General features: G+C 36.1%; 1 protein-coding gene across 1 annotated transcript; it reads left to right on the forward strand.

Annotated features, from left to right (window-relative positions):
• The first annotated feature begins 13,969 nt into the window (after positions 1–13,969).
• On the forward strand, positions 13,970–16,669 carry LOC131038103 (LRR receptor-like serine/threonine-protein kinase FLS2). Its single transcript, XM_057970411.2, has one exon. It carries the CDS (start codon positions 13,970–13,972, stop codon positions 16,667–16,669), a length of 2,700 nt encoding a protein of 899 aa, XP_057826394.2.
• The last annotated feature ends 2,591 nt before the right edge of the window (positions 16,670–19,260 follow it).

Consider the following 19,260-nt stretch of genomic DNA (forward strand, 5'->3'; position numbering starts at 1 on the left):
GAAGATTTTGTTTCCTTTTCTAGTATCCTTCCCGCTTGTGCCAAAATTTTAGCTTAAGCACAGGGTATGGACGTCCATGTACGCATAAAAGAAATATTATTAGATCTTGTAGCTGCAACTGCCCTAGTCAACATGTATGCAAAATGCGGAAGCATGGAAAAGGAATTTGAATTGTTTGATAGAATGCCTCAAAGTTCATGGTTGGGGGATTTTATTTAGATATTATAGTTGGAAATGCTCTGGTAGACATGTATGCAAAATGTGCAAGCATAGAAAAGGCATGTAAACTGTTTGGAGTAAATCTCTAAAATATATTTACTCAGTTTTATCATCAATTGTTCTTTTCTATTTTTATGATATTTTATAGATGTTGAAGAATGAAAAATTACCCTTGTTTGCATAATAAAACAACCATTACTTGTGTGTGTTAAAATAATTGCAAAAAGGAAAATTTCAAAAATAATTGCAATGAATCTATAGCTGAAACAAAAGACTATATTTACTATTAATTAATGAAAACCAGTAAATAAAAATGACTAAATATACTAAAAATGGACATAAATCAATGAATAAAAATGACTAAATATACTACCAATTGACAGTAATTAATGATTAAATATATGACTTAATTAGTGACTAAATATATGACTAAATTAGTGACTATCATGACTAAATAAATGACTAGATAACAACAATCAATGACTAGATTAATGATTAAATATATGACTAAATTAGTGACTAAATATATGACTAAATTAGTGACTATCATGACTAAATAAATGACCAGATAACAACAATCTTGATGACTAAATTGGTGACTAAATCAATGACCAAATCGATGACCAAATTGATCAATCAAAACAACCAATAAATGACTAAAATAGTTTAGTCATAAAAATTTGGTCGCCTGATTAATGACTAGCAATAAACTACTAATGGTCACGTGATCAAATTAAGTCATTTATATGCAATTTTTGGTAGTTTTTAGTCATATATTGTTGTTTTTGTACTAGTGTATGGACTAAATTCCCTACAAAGGAGGAACCAAATGCTTGGGTTCTTGACAGTGGTTGATCCAACCACATGACTAGTTATAGGAGAAAGCTCATCAACAGGTTAAAAATTGGAATGGTGGATTAGTTAAGTCTAGTGGTGAAGAAGTTGCTCAAATTTGTGGAAAATGTACTATATTAATTGATGGAAAACACAAGAAAAAAGATGTCCTTTATGTCCAAGGGTTGAAACAAATTTTCTTAGTTATAGTCAAATGTGTAGTAAAGGGTGTCATCTTACATTCCATGACAAGGGTTCTGAAATCAGGAAAGCATGCTTTGGAAGATTGGTAGTAGAAGGAACAAGGACATGAATCAATATTTATCATCTAAAGGAGGTCAATCCTTTTATGGATTTGAATGTAACAATAGAGGAAGATATTGCACTTGATCATACAGGAACTAAAGTAATGAATTCTCAGAATGATGACTGTAAAATTGATGATTGGGATGTTGATGATATGTATGATATCAATCTCGATGATCATGAAGAAGACTTTGAAGGAAAAATCTGGTTTGATCTTAATGATTTGGATGTAGAAAGGGTAGAAATTTCAATGCAAATTATTAAAACATAGAAAAATACCAAAAATTGGGTTTTTCGATTTTCTCATCTTTGATCATTCAATCACCTTGTCAAGAATCTGAATCTCCTTCGAACCAATTTTGACATGTTTCCATCAATGTGTAGCGTCGTAAATTGTACGCACTTGCTAGGGTGGTACAATTTCACACCTAGTTTAGCACCCGCCTTGGCGCATTTTGTATTTTGCATTGCATTTCCCCTTTAGCACTTAATTAATTAAATTAATTTGGTCTAAGGTTCTATTTTATCATCTCCCATATCATAAAGTTGGGCCCTTTTCATTAAAGTGTGCCCCTTTCATTTTATTCTTCCAATACATCATTTAATCAAAAACCCTAATTAGGTCCTATTTTGAACTTGGGGGCTTGATTTCGGGGGTCAAAACATCTCAAAATCACCTGTAACTTTGGGATTCAATCTAAAATCATCATATCCAATGGCCCTGAAAATTTGGTGAAAAGTTGTCGGGACCATGGCGCCCGGAGTGCACATGGTCCCGGACATTTTTCTCGAAATTTTAGGAGCACGATCCAATCATAAAATAAAGCTTAACCCCAAGAAATTGGTGGGAGATTCAATCTCTAGGTTGGCCAAAAGTTGAAATTAAGACCTAGGGTTTCATATATAAGAGCTCTCTTTCTTCATTTGAAAGGATCAGGAATTTTGGTTTTCGAGGACCTTCTATGCAGCGAAAGAGCAGATCTTTGAAGACTTCAACAACATTCAACATCCATCCATCAAGAATCCATCAATTTCATTCATCCATTTAGGGCTTTGAAGGCATTGAAGAGCAATAGGGGATCACCGACTGAAGATTGGCTTGTACCCCTCCCTTGGGGTTGGGTATGATTTCGTGTTGTTTTCATGTCTTTGCATAAGCCTCATTATATCACTTGTATTCATGCTTTAGATCTCTTTACATCTTGATTTGGAGCATTTACATTATCATTTGCAAGCAATTAGGGTTTACTTTCTAGGTTGCTCTAGTTTGCTTACTTGCATTTTAGGATCTTGCACACACACTACTTTTACAATACAACTTGGCTATTCGTGGAGGTGGAAATCACCGAAGCGGGGGTTTGACTAAGGCAAAACCCTATATAGCCGCCCACCATACCTTTTTCAGATATAAGTGCAGGTTTCGAGATTCAGATGATGCTGCAAGTTGCAGATCCGACGGAAGCAGACCGAGACAGAACTTCACATCAAGTTTCAGAGCAAAAGACCAGGACAGGGGCATGGGGCGCCCTGGTCCTGCCAGGATAGGGGCACTGGGCGCCCTGGTCCCTGGGACAGGGGCGCTAGGCGCCCTGGTCCTTCTGACAGATAGCATTTCCGACAGTTTTCCAGAGTGCAAAACAACAATTTCAGGAGTAGTTTCTGGAACAGTATCAGGATAGTGGCGCCCGCGCCCCCGTCCTGAACATTTTCAGTTAGATTTCAACTCTGGGTACGCATTTGCATTCTTGGCTTGTCCTTGTGTTTACAGCTTTCCATTGTTTAAGTTCAATTCTGCAATCTTGTTATTAGTTCATACTTGCACTTTGGGGTTAGGAATTGAACTTGCATCACTTTATCTTTCAATTACAACAAAGGAATAGAAATCCTAATAGGTAGCCCGTGGCTCTCTCTTCCACAAAAAGAAGTAGCCAATTGTGTGATACCTCTAGGCTCTTTCGTATTCCACAAGTGTGTGGTTGAAAGTGAGATTAGGGCATGTTTGCTTAGTGTCACTTTTTCCCCTACACATTTTGGTGAACCCAACGTGAACTCCAATCTTCTCTAATTCTGATTTATGTTTTCAAATTTGAGTGTTTATGCTATTTCAAATTCAAATTTGTATTTACAAGTCTTAATTTCTTGCAAGATTAAAAAATTTAGAGGAAATTTTTTGCTAAAACCCTAAAGTTGAACTTGTGGATAGCTTAATTGGGATCAATAATTTCAAATCTGATTTAGGAACTCATTTGAATCATAAATTTCATTTTCTAAATCTACATTCTAAGTGCTTGCATTGGTTAAAATTAAACATTTCCTTCTATTTTGCATGTGTTATCATTTGAAAGAGGAAAATTGTTGTCATGATGCATTCATTTCATAGATGTGATAATAGGTTAGCTTCCCTTGTTTCAATTTTTCCTTCTCCTAAAGAACCTCCTCCCATATATAACAACATTTTAGTGCCTAAAAGAGTTGCTACCAATCCCTTTGAGACTCTCCCATGTTCTAAGGATGAAGACTTTAAGAGTGATCTTGACAATTCTCCTAAAATGTGCCCTTCCTATTTAGCTATCCTAGAGGAAGAGAATGATATCATAAACACCTTTCTTAATGTTACTTCACCTTCCCTACATGATGCCTCTCTAAGTGAAAAGGTATTGATGGACATTGAATTATTTTCTCCTAAAGTTGGTCCTTCCAATGGGGGCATGTTAGTGCAACAAGAGGTTATGAACACTTCTTTCAAAGATCTCTTTCCTAAGTATGAATCTTTGGAGAAATATGTTCATGTTCCTCCTAAAAAACACTCCCTTCATGAGGATCCTTTTGTGCAAGAAGATGACATTATCCCTACATTTCCTAGTGATGGCATCTCCTTTTCCAACAAAATTCCCACTAGAGATGATGAATTAATGATAAATGCTTACCCTTCTCCTAAAGTTTGTCTTACACATAAGCATCCCTTAGAGAAAGAAGATGAAATAATAAGCAATTTCCTTAATTCTCTCTCCCCTAAAGATCATATTGAACATATTTTGAGGAAAGAGGATGAGTTTAACACATCTATTGATGCTCTCCCTCCTAAGGATGAGGAATTAATAAACAATGTTATCTTCTCTCCTGAAATTGACAATACTTCAAACATTCCTTTCAACAACCTCACTATTTGGGATGAACCATTAGAAGAAGGTGTAGATTATTCTCTACCTCGTGAGAGCACCCTAGCCAAAGGGGATGAAATCAAGATTAAAAACTCCCTTGATAGTTTCTCACCTTCCTTGAATCTCAATTATTCTCCCTTTCCTCAACTTGGTTCTACTCATAAGGAAACCCTAGTTCAAAACAAGATGGTTAACATCTCTTTCAAAGATCTCCATCTCAAAAGTGAGACTTTAGAGAGTAATGTTGATCCTTCTCCTAGAGAGTTTATTCCCCATGTAGGACCTTTGATGATAGAGGATGATATGACCTTTCCTAGTATTACTCTTCCTACTGGAACATCAATGCCTACCCCTTGTCTCTCTCCTAAAATTGATTTAATCCGTGATAAGATTTTAGTGCAAGAGAAGACTATCAATAATTCTTCCAACACTTTTGTTCATTCCTCTAAACCATCCTCAATCAATTTGATACATATGAATGAAACACCTAACAAACCTCTGTTCACTATCCAAGGTACTTGTCCTTCTCAAAATTCTCAACCTTTAAATAAGCCTATCTTTGTGGTACAAGGTGGTTATGCTAATGATTCTTTTTGCACTCCTAAGAAACCCGTTATTACTGTGCAAGGAGGTTATTCTACTAAGAGCCCTTATGAGTATGCTAAGCAGTTAACTAGAGAGAGTTATCATGTGGTTGCCCATACTTATCATACTAGAAACAATAGGCAACCTAATCCTCCTCCAGTTATCCCAACTTCACTTCCTCCTTCCCAACCTATTCTTCCTCAAGCTCCACGTATTTCACAAGTTATTGGTAAGGAATATGATCTCATAGAACAACTTAGAGCTACCCTTGCTAAGATATCCCTTTGGGATTTGATCCAAACTTCTTCCGCTCATCATGGAATGTTACAAGATGCCTTGAAAGATTTGAATGTTCCTCCACCTAATACATCTAGTAATATAGTATCTTTGGTTAACTCTGTGATGAATCCTAAAGCTCAAATTGTGTTTACTCAAGATGAATTGCCTACTAGTGAAAAACAACATCAATATGATCCCTTGATGATTGTGGTTATCATAAATGACACTGATATAAGACGAACACTGGTAGATAATGGCTCTGGCCTTAATGTGTGTAGCATTAATCTATTGCATAAGATGAATGTGGATACATCCCTTATTGAGCCTGACTCTCGTCCCATTCGAGGCTTTGATAATGTGGCTAAGTCTTCATTAGGTATTATCACCTTACCCATCACAGTGGGACCTGTTACTTTGCCTACTCCTATCCATGTTATGTCGGGAAATCTAACATACAACTTGTTATTAGGGAGGCCTTGGATTCACAGTATGCAAGTTGTCCCCTCTACATTGCATAGACAAGTTAAATTTATTTATAACAATAAGACATATACCTTGATAGGTGATACTAATTTTCAAGCTTGTTTGCAAACATCTACTTCCAAAGGGAGTTCTTCTAGACCTTCCTCTTCGAGTGATGACTCTTTAAACAAAATACCTATGGATGAATCATCACCCTCTGATAATCAAAATTCTTTGGATGAATATGAAGTTCTTGAAGAAGACTCTTCTCAACTTGAATCTACACATGAAAAGGCTTTTGATCCTGAGAAGATTCTCGCAGAAGATGATTGGGGATCTTTAGACTTTAACCCTACTTTTGTAGGAGAATATAGAGTGCCTAAGATTGAGAAGGGAAAATCTAAGGAAGAAACTAAAGAGAAGCCCACTTTGTCTAAGCAATTCAGTAACAACTTTGTGGCTATCTCCGATTCAAAAAACTCTTCAACATCTTCCTCTAATACAAATAGCACTGAGACCTATGGGGCATCTTCATCCTTCTCTGATTTAGCATCCCTTTATGGTCGTGGTTTTCACATTTTGGCTAAGAGTGGCTATAGTGGAAATGGTTGTGGCACAAATGAACAAGGAATTAAAGTTCCTTTAGAACATAACATGCATGAATATTCATTTGGACTTGGATATAATCTTTCTAAGCCCACCAAAGCATCTAAAAGACTATCTCTCAGTGTGAATGCTATATTTAGTAGTGATGATGATCTCACTTCAATTAGATCATCTTCTACTTCTATCAACTCTCATTCCCCTCATAAGGAAATCTTGGCGATGAACAAATATCTTTATGACTCCCCTCAAATTTCTAAATCCACTTATGAATCTTTATCTCCTATTCATCATAAAGTCCTTTCCTCTAGGGATAAGGCTCTAATAAATTACACTCATCCCTCTTCTAAGAGTTCTTGTGACTTTTCTTCTTCAATTTTACACATGTTTTTTATCTCACTTATAGTTGAGCATTTAGCATGTCATATTCAAATACCTCATTCAGTCTATCATGTCTTTAAATAACATTAAGGGCTATTATGTTGCTCATCATTATGTGACATTGGTAGCTCATTTACTGGGGGCTCATTGTCATTCATGATGGTACAATTTCAAGTGCAATCATATTTGTGAAGCAACATAATAGCCTAATTTTTCTATATTATCTCTTGTTCCTATGGGGACAAGAGTGATTTCATACATCTCTTCTTTTTTTATGATTAAAGTTTCCCTTTGGGGTAATAGTGTGGAAATATTGGTCATCTTTTCTTTTTTCCTAGATATGGGAGAAAATGTGTATTCTCTTTCTTATCCTACCCACTTCTTGTGAGGAGCATTTTACATACACTAATGTCTTGCTTGCATGAACTCATGTGAGTATGTAGTACATTTTGCTTATGTCTAAATCTCTCCCTAGAAGATTGTGTAAGCCCTTCTCATTGTCTTTATCCTTGGGAGGCAATGATCTTTCCTTATTTTTATCTAAGGATCCACTTTTTCCTATTTCGTGGATGGTGTGAACTTTATTACTTGATGTTATTCCTTGTATGCATTTGTTGTTGTTTGTTCAAGGATTCTCTCTTACAAGAGGTGTAAGTCCTTGACTACAACCTCTTTTGCACTTGGTAAAATACATCCATAATGAATTCACTCTCCCAGTTGGGTTAAAAAGAGCGTCATCCTTCATTAAGAATCACTTTCACCTCGCAAAAGAAGGAAGTATTGCATTCTTATTCTCTTCTTTGTCTTATTATGGAAGATGTTATATTTGTCTAAGACAATTTCTCTCGGGGATAGGTGTCTTTTGTACAAAGATCTCTTCTCCTCTAAGGATCTCCTTTACACATACTACAAGATATCCCTTTTTAGCTATCTTATCCTTCCTTAAAGAGTGCAAAACTCTCTTGCTTGGATCTATGACATTGTTGCATTTTTGGGGTATCTTCTTTTGTGATGAAGGTAGGTATCCTTGTTCTACTTTGTTTATGACATAAACATTACACTTTTTGAGAAATGGGTCATTCTCAGAACCAGAGCACAGACTCTTAGAGCGAGATGTTTCCATTTTTCTTTTATGCAAGGTGATTATTCTCGAAACCAGAGCACAGACTCTTAGAGCGAGATGTCACGCTTTTGTACTATACATATATAGGTTGTAGCATACTCGGGCATAGACTCCTATGAGGTGCTTCTAACCTCACTTACACACACATGCACGAGGTTGAGTGGAACTAGCGGCATAAGGCTAGACTTTCTCACTCTCCTCCCTTACATGGATCACCTAGACAAACTCTAGGGGCTAGTTTTCCATGTCCTTTTTCCCATGGATCACCTAGACAAGATCTAGGGGCGAGAAGTCCATGTTTTCTCTCTCAATATTCTTTTCATGGATCACCAATGTGTGTATTCATGCTTTTTTCCTTTCTTTTCTTCTCTTTGCATTTTGTTTCCATTTACATCCTTCATCTTGTGTTAGAGAACTCCCAAATCCTCACACTCTTTGTTGTGTTGGAATTGAGATTTAGTCCTCTTTCTTACCAAATGATTCTCCATTAGTTTTTGAAAATCTTCTTGTGAGCATTTGTCATCAATATTCTTTAACAATTCGAAGCGGTAAACATGATACCCTGTTTCAACTCACTAAAATTAGCAAGTCGAAATAGGGGGGGGCATATAGCTACCCTCAAATTTTCATCACCTTCCTTAGTAAGCATTACGTGATTTTGTGATCTAACGTGTGTTTTGTAGGGTGTGGTTCCTAACTGTGTACTGCAGATACTACTGGGGGCTTCGTTCGACAAACTTATGGATATATCCTTTTTCAAATAATGTTTTCTTTTCTGTACTTTAGCTTGCATATGCACGTAGTGTTCATATGACCGCTAAAGTGGGGGCTAAATGTAGTGTCGTAATTTGTACGCACTTGCTAGGGTGGTACAATTTCACACCTAGTTTAGCACCCGCCTTGGCGCATTTTGTATTTTGCATTGCATTTCCCTTTTAGCACTTAATTAATTAAATTAATTTGGTCTAAGGTTCTATTTTATCATCTCCCATATCATAAAGTTGGGCCCTTTTCATTAAAGTGTGCCCCTTTCATTTTATTCTTCCAATACATCATTTAATCAAAAACCCTAATTAGGTCCTATTTTGAACTTGGGGGCTTGATTTCGAGGGTCAAAACATCTCGAAATCACCTGTAACTTCAGGATTCTCTCTAAAATCATCATATCCGATGGCCCTGAAAATTTGGTGAAAAGTTGTTGGGACCATGGCGGCCGGAGTGCACACGGTCCTAGACATTTTTCCCAAAATTTTAGGAGTGCGAACCAATCATAAGATAAAGCTTAACCCCAAGAAATTGGCGGGAGATTCAATCTCTAGGTCGGCCAAAAGTTGAAATTAAGACCTAGGGTTTCATATATAAGAGCTCTCTTTCTTCATTTGAAAGGATCAGGAATTTTGGTTTTCGAGGACCTTCTATGCAGCGAAAGAGCAGATCTTTGAAGACTTCAACAACATTCAACATCCATCCATCAAGCATCCATCAATTTCATTCATCCATTTAGGGCTTTGAAGGCATTGAAGAGCAATAGGGGATCACCAACTGAAGATTGGCTTGTACCCCTCCCTTGGGGTTGGGTATGATTTCATGTTGTTTTCATGTCTTTGCATAAGCCTCATTATATCACTTGTATTCATGCTTTAGATCTCTTTACATCTTGATTTGGAGCATTTAAATTATCATTTGCAAGCAATTAGGGTTTACTTTCTAGGTTGCTCTAGTTTGCTTACTTGCATTTTAGGATCTTGTACACACACTACTTTTACAATACAACTTGGCTATTCATGGAGGTGGAAATCACCGAAGTGGGGGTTTGACTAAGGCAAACCCTATATAGCCGCCCACCATACCTTTTCAGATATAAGTGCAGGTTTCGAGATTCAGACGATGCCGCAAGTTGTAGATTCGATGGAAGCAGATCGAGACAGAACTTCACATCAAGTTTCAGAGCAAAAGACCAGGACAGGGGCGTGGGGCGCCCTGGTCCTGCTAGGGCAGGGGCGCTGGGCGCCCTGGTCCCTGGGACAGCGGCGTTGGGTGCCCTGGTCCTTCTGACAGACAGCATTTCCGACAGTTTTCCAGAGTGCAAAACAGTAGTTTCAGGAGTAGTTTCCGGAACAGTATCAGGACAGTGGCGCCTGCGCCCCCGTCCCGAACATTTTAAGTCAGATTTCAACTCTGGGTACGCATTTGCATTCTTGCCTTGTCCTTGTGTTTACAGCTTTCCATTGTTTATGTTCAATTCTGCAATCTTGTTATTAGTTCATACTTGCACTTTGGGGTTAGGAATTGAACTTGCATCACTTTATCTTTCAATTACAACAAAGGAATAGAAATCCTAATAGGTAGCCCGTGGCTCTCTCTTCCACAAAAAGAAGCAGCCAATTGTGTGATACCTCTAGGCTCTTTCGTATTCCACAAGTGTGTGGTTGAAAGTGAGATTAGGGCATGTTTTCTTAGTGTCACTTTTTCCCCTACACACAATGCTTTGAGCATAAACCTACAAAACATATAAATTTTATTGACAACTCTCACGACTCACAGGAAACCTTCATCTATGGAGGTTGAACTTGAATGAAATCCTTATCCATGATAGAAAGAAGCATCCAAGTTGTCAATTCATTCAAAGTATCTTAGATCAATTCTTAATGATGTATCATAAGGGTACAAAATTTCCAACATTAGAAAACTAGTTGCCTTAGCTATTTATTGGGCATAGAGTCACTGAGAGGATCCACAAAATATATGCACTATGACACTTTTTATTTTAGTTTTTTAATTTTACCTATTTTTGAAAGTGAATTTATGGATCAAACCTATATCAAATGCTTCAACTACCATATGACCAAAAAGTTTAGAAGTATTGATTAGACTAGGTATTTGTGTCAATGTCATGGTACCACCATTCCTGGGCTACACATTCAAGATGAATGGAGGGAAACTTGATTGCTTCTTATTTGTACATTGTATTTATAGATATGTACATGCATTAATTTTATAAATCCAAGAGTGAATTGAACACTTTTTTATCCCATCAAACATAGGTACATGAACCTCGCTAGATGTTGTAACAATTTCTTGTTAGGCTTATTTTATATAGCTTTCTTGTCAATTTGAGGACCTATTTAGAATTTTATGTTGTGTTATGTAAAAAATAATGAATCATCCAAAATTTCTTGCTCTAGGGTTTTATATTCAATGCATAGGGGTAAAAAGTCATTGATCAACTTAGTTTCCTCTTCTTATATGTAATCTTATCTTCTTTGTAGGAATTTTAGTTTGAAGGAATTCTAAAAAAAACTAACTCTTTGATTAACCCTTGATGTACTTCTACTTTTGATATATGAATTTGGATTTTTTTATTTTTTAATCTTCAACAAATTGTACCAATATTTTCATCATTTCTTTGAGTTCTTGGGCCATTTATCTCTACAATAATCTCAATTGATCATTGTGTTAAACATGCCTTGAGCCTTTTCTTTCTTTATCAAATCATGACTCCTTTTATCTTTCATATGTATTCCCCCAAATATTGCAAACCCTTGATCCATAGATTAGTGGAATCAAGGCTTTGATACCAATATTATATCCCTATTTATGTATGTTACATATTTCAGTTTGATTTCACTTCATAAATATCAATGATAAGATCTCATTTCAAATCAATCTACTTTAATAGATAATCAGATTAACAAAATATACAAAAATTAATTGTAAACTCTTGTGTGTTAATAACAATGTGAAATGATTATAAATTTATTGCTATTATTACAAAACATACTCACACCTATATCCAAATTTATTGCCAAAGTAATAACAATAATATGATTACTAGAAGTATTATAAATTCAGAACAAAGTGGGTGCTACAAAACTCACCACTAAATTACAAACCCTAGGTGCTAAGAGAGAGTTGCCTAAGTTAGACAAAGAGCCACTAATAGGAGACACCTTTAAACAACAAATTAATGATTATCATATGCAATACTTTATATGAATAATTAACTATGAATTATTTTTCATTGATTAGCTAGTTGTGACGATTATAATTTTTTTAATCTTTCAATCTACAATGAAAATTGATTAGGAAGTTTTAGTTTGTTTTAGGAATAATCATAAAATGTGGATTATAGTGCTAAACTTTGATTTAGGTTTATATTGACAAGAGAAAAATCTAATTACCTTCTCTTGTTGAAGGGAAAAAATGCCTAAAGCAAAATGTTGATGATATTTTTCATAGTTATTTTTTGGTGTAGGTTTGTTGGACTTCTACCATTCAATGAGTAATAATTCCCAGAAATTATATTTCTAAGGACATGTTTATAGATTCAAACTCTTACAATGTGGGATAAACATTCTAGATAAAAGTTTTTTCTATGTTTTGGAGAAGATACTCTAAATTGCATATGTTACTGTTCAAGTAAATTTTATTTGTGTTCCACTTAATGGGGAGGGCACTTGAGAACCTATTACACTCAAGTGAAGAAAAGCAATGAAAAATATACAAAATGAGTTAAATCCTGCAATGACAAGACACTCATAAGGATTGATTTTTTAGAGTTAAAAGGCTTACTAGCCTAATTATTAGGTTCTTAAGCGTCTTTTGGTTCTAATAGTGTCCTGCATATGACTTTCATGGAGTTTTCATTAGTAGATGGATAATCATGTACCACATTCCTTGAGGTTTCAAAAGGTTTCATTTAGGCTAAGGCTCTTCATTGTTGCAACACATAGGACCCACTATTGTATCCTTTACATGACCACCTTTACCATTATTGAAGTTAGTCCACTCATTAATTATTTCCTCAAGGATGTCAATACCTAGTTTCAAGGTTGCAATGAACTTATGGCTAGGTAAAAAAAATGATTTTATACTTGATAGGTAGATAGGGATTAAAACTAGGTCCTTGATAAGTTGGTATACAAAACTTTGGATATTATGCATGCCACTTTATTTTAATTAACAATATTTTTAGCTCATGGGTAGGGTCTTTCTCCACACAAACTCATCATCAAGGATGAGTTAAGTAAAGTTTATCTATCTCAACTCATAAAAACCACCCAACAAAGGTGTCAATAGACTCTATAAGAATGAATGACAAGGTAGAGGAAGTCTAGGATATTGAAGTGAAATTGGCAAGTAAGGGGTTCATGGTCAAAATATAAAATTCATAGCCTAAGGAGGAACAAGTAGAACATTATAGAAGTGTCAATGATCATGTATAAGAATTATATTTTCATGGTTAGTTTGCATGAAGTATAAGAGAAAGAAATTCCTTGTTAAGTTTTTGCTTGCACCCAACTTAACCACACAAAATTAGATTAAAATTTTCCCAATTTTTCAACATACTATTAGAAAAAGATTAATCTTAAAAAAACTTATGAATATAAAATGTTCTAGGGGAAGCATACTAGTGGCCTTTATAGTTGACTTCATGCACCCACAAATTTTAAATGGTACATTACATGAGAATGAGTCATACTTATTATATTCTATTTTGTATTATTTTATTTTTTCTTAAATTATTTCTTTTTTTTCCTCCTCCTTGCTAATAGTTTTATTTATTCATTTATTCTTTTTAGTATATTTTTCTTGTTTGGTTTTATTGTCGTTTTGCGTGTGACTTTCTTATATGTTTGTTTGTGTTTTTATTCTTTAACCCTGTATCACGGCTCACGGATGACCGTCATAGAGAGTTCAGAAATCATGGTATTGCAGATTCAAGACGGTAATTATCCTGATTCAAGATGCTACCAATTCTTTTTTGTCTTTTCCTTTTTCAAAGATATCTATATCGAAGTGGCCGTAAACCTGTATCGTCTTCGTGTTCTGCAAACTGAGTTATACATAATTGTGGCCGGAGGGTCGGATGCAAATGACTGGAAACATGTTAATGCAAATGTTGTGCTTAGGATTGGCTGTGGCCTTCACATTAACCACTGCCACCACAATACCAATTCATGACAACACTACCTATTCTTATTCTCCTCATGTCTTTGCTTTACACAGCCCTACCATGGATGGAATGTTTTCTGCAGTGAAACACCGTAAGCTACTCGATGAAGATGTTTCTGAGAAGAAGGACGTCAAAGCTCTTCTCTCGTTCAGAAATAGCATTACAGCCGACCCCATGGGATCACTTTCGAACTGGACTTCTATCAATTCAGGAAACATGTGCTCCTGGAATGGTGTTTCCTGCAGAAAGCATACCAACAGAGTAGTGGCCATCATTCTCCCTCAGTTGGGATTGGAAGGTACCATTTCAACATCCATAGGAAACCTATCATTACTACGCATTTTGAATCTCTCCAGCAATTCTTTGAGTGGAAGGATTCCAACTCAGCTTGGCCAACTGAAAGCGTTGAGGTCACTCGACCTCAACACAAATCTGCTGGTGGGCTCCATACCCACATCTCTTGTTAATTGCACACATATTCAGTGGATTAGACTTTCAGACAACAACTTAAGGGGAAACATACCGAAAGAATTTGGTGGCCTGGGCAATTTACAGCATCTCCGGTTATCCTACAATAGTCTGAGTGGAAGCATTCCAAATTCTCTGGGGAAATGTACGTCTCTTGTTGATTTGGTCCTTGGCTATAACAATCTTACAGGTAGCATCCCCCCTTCTCTCAGTAATTGCTCTGATTTATCCATGATTGATTTGCCAGAGAATGGCTTGACTGGTGGCATCCCGTCTGGACTGAGGAGGTTGGAGAAATTGCAAAGCCTTGGCCTTGGCTATAACAAGCTCAAAGGTAGCATCCCTCCTTCTCTCAGTAATTGCTCTGCTTTATCCATCATTGATTTGTCAGAGAACGGCTTCACTGGTGGCATCCCGTCTGAACTGGGTATGTTGGAGAAATTGCAATTCCTTGTCCTGCAGTCTAACAAGTTGGGGTCTCAAATCCCTGCAGCTCTGGGTAATTGTTCTTCTCTAGAGGTACTGTTTCTAGGAGACAATTCGCTGACTGGCAACATAGCATCTGAACTAGGAAATTTAAAACAGCTTGGCCGACTATCTCTGTATGGCCCAGGCAATCTTACAGGTAGTATCCCTCCAGAAATAGGAAACTGTAGCAATCTTGAGTGGCTTGATGTTGGAACGAACCTTATTTACGGACCATTGCCAATGAGTATTACCATGCTTCCTCTCTCCACAATTTCTTTGCTTGGAAATGCTTTTGAAGGGAAACTACCAGAAGGCATTTTCAACATGACCCAGTTGACATACTTAAGTCTTGGTTCAAATAATTTCAGCAGAAACATCCCCAAAGGTATTGACATGCTCACCGAATTGACATATTTAAATTTAGGTTCAAATAGCTTGACAGGTGTGCTACCTGAAGGAATTACAAATTTGAGCAAACTTGAAAATCTATATGTTGACACTAACCATATGACAGGAATAATTCCAAAGGCCATAGGGGAGCTCCGATCTTTGAGAAATTTGTTTTTATTTTCAAACAATTTAAGTGGATCTATACCATATAGTATTGGTCAACTCAAGAATCTTACTCAGCTAGCTATCTACAGCAATAATATCTCTGGGGCTATTCCTGAAAGCATTGGCGGTTTGATTTCACTTCAGAAATTAGATGTATCTGACAATAGTCTGATGGGACAAATCCCGCAATCCATAGGCAACTGCAAGTCCATAACCGATTTGGTATTGACCGACAACAATCTGTCTGGAAGAGTTCCACCATCTATAGTGAACTGCACAGCGTTGAGGAGATTAAAGCTGTCTAGGAACTCATTGTATGGAGGTATAGATATTAATTTTCCTCCTTCTATAGAAATTCTGTCTGCATATTCTAATAACTTAAATGGGATCCTGCCTGCATCGTTGGCCAATTGTACGCAGCTCACGCTGCTAGATTTCAGCAATAATAGATTAAGAGATGAGCTGTCTTCACACCTACTTGTAAATTGTCAAGAGCTGAGGGTTCTGAGCCTTGGCTCCAATGAATTTGAGGGTCATATTCCTCTATGGATTACAAACCTCACCAGGTTGCAGGTCTTAGATCTATCCAACAATAAATTTGTTGGAACAATTCCCTCTTCCCTTCAGAGCCTGAAGGGATTTTCACAATCCCAATCTTCGCAATTGAATGGTGTGATGGGTAATACCCTCTATGAAGATATACCAGTTGTAATCAAAGGAAATGAGTACATACTCCAATATGTGTTGGCAGCAAACACCATATTAGACTTGTCAAATAATAATTTGAGCGGGAAAATTCCTCCGAGCATAGGGAATCTGATTAGCATGAGACTGTTAAATCTGTCCGGAAATCATCTGGAGGGTAGGATACCGGCTTCTTTGGGGCAAATATCAACCCTGGAGCAGTTGGACTTGTCTCACAATAATTTGAGTGGGCAGATACCAGAGGAACTGTCTAAATTATTCCTCTTGAGCTATTTCAATGTTTCTTTCAACAGTCTTTGTGGGCGAATACCCGGAGGACCGCAGTTCCTGACTTTTGATAAGACTTCATACCAGGGAAACCCTCCGTGTTTATGCGACAATGGTTTCATCTTGAGGAAATGCAAAAACAATGAGACATCAGTTTCAACTTCAGAAGAGGGGGAGAAGTCGGTGTGGAGCAGAATAGATGAGTACGTGTCACCCATTGCTATGGGGCTCGGCTTGGGGATTGGGTTTGGCGGAACATTGTCAGTAATTGTATGGAGGGACAGAATCGATCAATAGTTTATTTATTTTTATTTCTCTTTGTTAAGATTTTCATTTCTGATGTCTGGATAGACCAAGGTATCGTTTAGGGCCTTCAAAAGAAGAGACTTGGACTCTCAAGTTGTTCTTGGAGTTTGAATTATGACTTCCAAATAAAATTTAGAAATGTCACATATGTTTCTAGAGAGATTCTATATCGGTTTTTAAGTAGTTTTGACTAATTTTAAATATAATAATTTCTATGTTTTAGTTGTTATGCATAACTCGAAGTCTATCTTTATTATGGGCTGCACGATTTCTAAATAGGGTTCTCCTTGTTGTCAACTCTATAAGTTGTAATGAATGAGGTTGACCTTTATATTAAGACATGATGTCATTGTTGCTTTGAATTAACAAAAGATGTTTAATTGTGTGTAAAAGCAAATTTGTTTGTTATTGTGAATTAAAGCAAGAAGATCTAAGGAAGTGTCGAGGTTAAAAAAGTGTTTGTGAGATTGTGGGTGTACAATTTAAAGATGAAAAAAAAGGAGTCAGCTATAGCTGAAGATAAAAAGGTTGTTAGATGAAAGGTGTGCAAAGTTGAAGATATGTGAATTTGTTATTGTTCAAAAAAGGATTGCAGATATTAAAAATGTTTGCTACATGTTTGTGAAAAAATTGCATGAAAAAGAAGTAGATAGCTGGAATAAAAAGTCACTAGTTTTAGATAGGAACTGATAGAGAAATAAAATAGATTGTGGAGCAACCAATCAATTGCAATATCAGGTAAATTGAATATTTATTTTCAATGGGGAAAATTGGTAAAAAGGTGAAAAAAAATAATTTAATTTAATTTGTGAAAAGGATATTTTGGAGGAAGAAATGATAGAAATCAATAAATGTAATTCATAGTTAATAGATAATTTGAAATCTTTTTGGAAAGCAAAGATGTGAATATTTATGTGAAATTGAAAATCTTGAGAAAGAATTAGAAAATGTTAAAGTAAGAAATGTAGAATTAGAAGAAAAATTGAAGTTGCTTGTAGAGGAAAATAATTTTGAGAAGGATGAAATACAAAAGTCGAAACAACAAAATGTGCAGTTAGATTAATTGCTCGTAGCATGTAGGAAGGAAAATGAGAGTCTAAGGTAAAAACCACCATTTTGTGATGTCACATGAGAAAACATTGAGAGATTCATCAAGAGATATTAATGAGAAATATTTTTCATCTAAGGTGCAAATTTCAAAGAATGAAGGCCTCAAATATTGTAAGAAATATAGCAACGATGTTGCGGGTGTAACAACTTCATGCAAATCATCTCAAAGAATGTAGTGTATGCAATGTTCGCATTGTCAACAAGAAGGAAATATAAATAGAAGTGTTGGGATCTTCACCCTTGTACAATTTGTGGGTTGAAGAATCATTTTGTAGTCATATAGGACTAAAGAGTGTCATAGACAATATATGAAAGATTGTATGTAAATAAATTATGGATGGATTGATGGATCCAAATAGCAAAAAGTTACAAATATGTTTAAAAACTTGTATAAACCTTTCATGTGTTGATCAAAGTTGTGGTAGATCGAGGTTTCCATGTTTGAGTCAAGTGGTTGATAATTGCTTGTTGTGATTGGCGCATTGTTCAGTGTCATGAGTTTTCTCTATGTTAGCAAAATAAGGGAAAACCTTGTGATATCTCATGATGAAGAGAGATGAGTAGATAGTGTGATGCTAAAAATGTGCTAAAGGTATACACATATAATGAGACAATAAAATATAATGAAAAGCTTAATTGAAAACTAAATTAAAGATGTAAACCATAAGCCTTCCTTGGAATGTCCCATTTTCCTCTATTCTTGAGGACCTTGAAGGTGTTGGATTGATTGGCTCTCAGCAGAGCAATGACCTCCAAAGTGGCAACTCAAGAGTTGAATAGCTACTTGATCATGATTGATTATGCAAATGATATGAATTGAATTATCTAAGAAACTAGATTAACATGCTATGATTAATCCAAAATGATAATTACTAGATGATCGAAATGAAAATGCCTATAGTAATGATGCTAAAACTATGAATGCAAGGATCCTTATTACTCCAAAATGGGGGATATTTATAGGAATTCCAAGGCCAAAGATGAGGTGGTAGGAATCAATGGTCCAAATCTGATCTGAAGATATCAAGGGCCAAGATTGAGGAAGTTGGAGAAGAGGTTTGAGGAAGGGACACTTGTCATCTTTGTGGTGACAAGTGTCAAGGAGCCTTGCTCATGAGAAGGCAAGCGTTCAAGGGAGGATACATGTGGCAAAAGTGCCATGTGTCTCAAGGGGAGAATATCCACACCATAGGAGGTTAGGATTAGGAGGTTAGAATGTGCAAGATAGAATAGGGTTAGTTAAACCTAGGGTTAGGTGGAATGGGTTAAGCTAGAGGGATGGTTAGGCTAGGAGATGGTTAGGTTAGGTGGTTAGAAGTTAGGAGACATGTGGCTAATTTGAATTTAAAAATTCAAGAAATTGGAAAAGGCTAATTAACTTTCAACAACTCATAAATTGATTTGTTTTAATTAACTAGGGGATTAGAAGGAATGAATCAAAGTGGGGGGAGGGGGGATTAATCAATTTAGAT

Source organism: Cryptomeria japonica, chromosome 11 (genome assembly GCF_030272615.1).
Source record: "Cryptomeria japonica chromosome 11, Sugi_1.0, whole genome shotgun sequence".
NCBI lineage: Eukaryota > Viridiplantae > Streptophyta > Pinopsida > Cupressales > Cupressaceae > Cryptomeria > Cryptomeria japonica.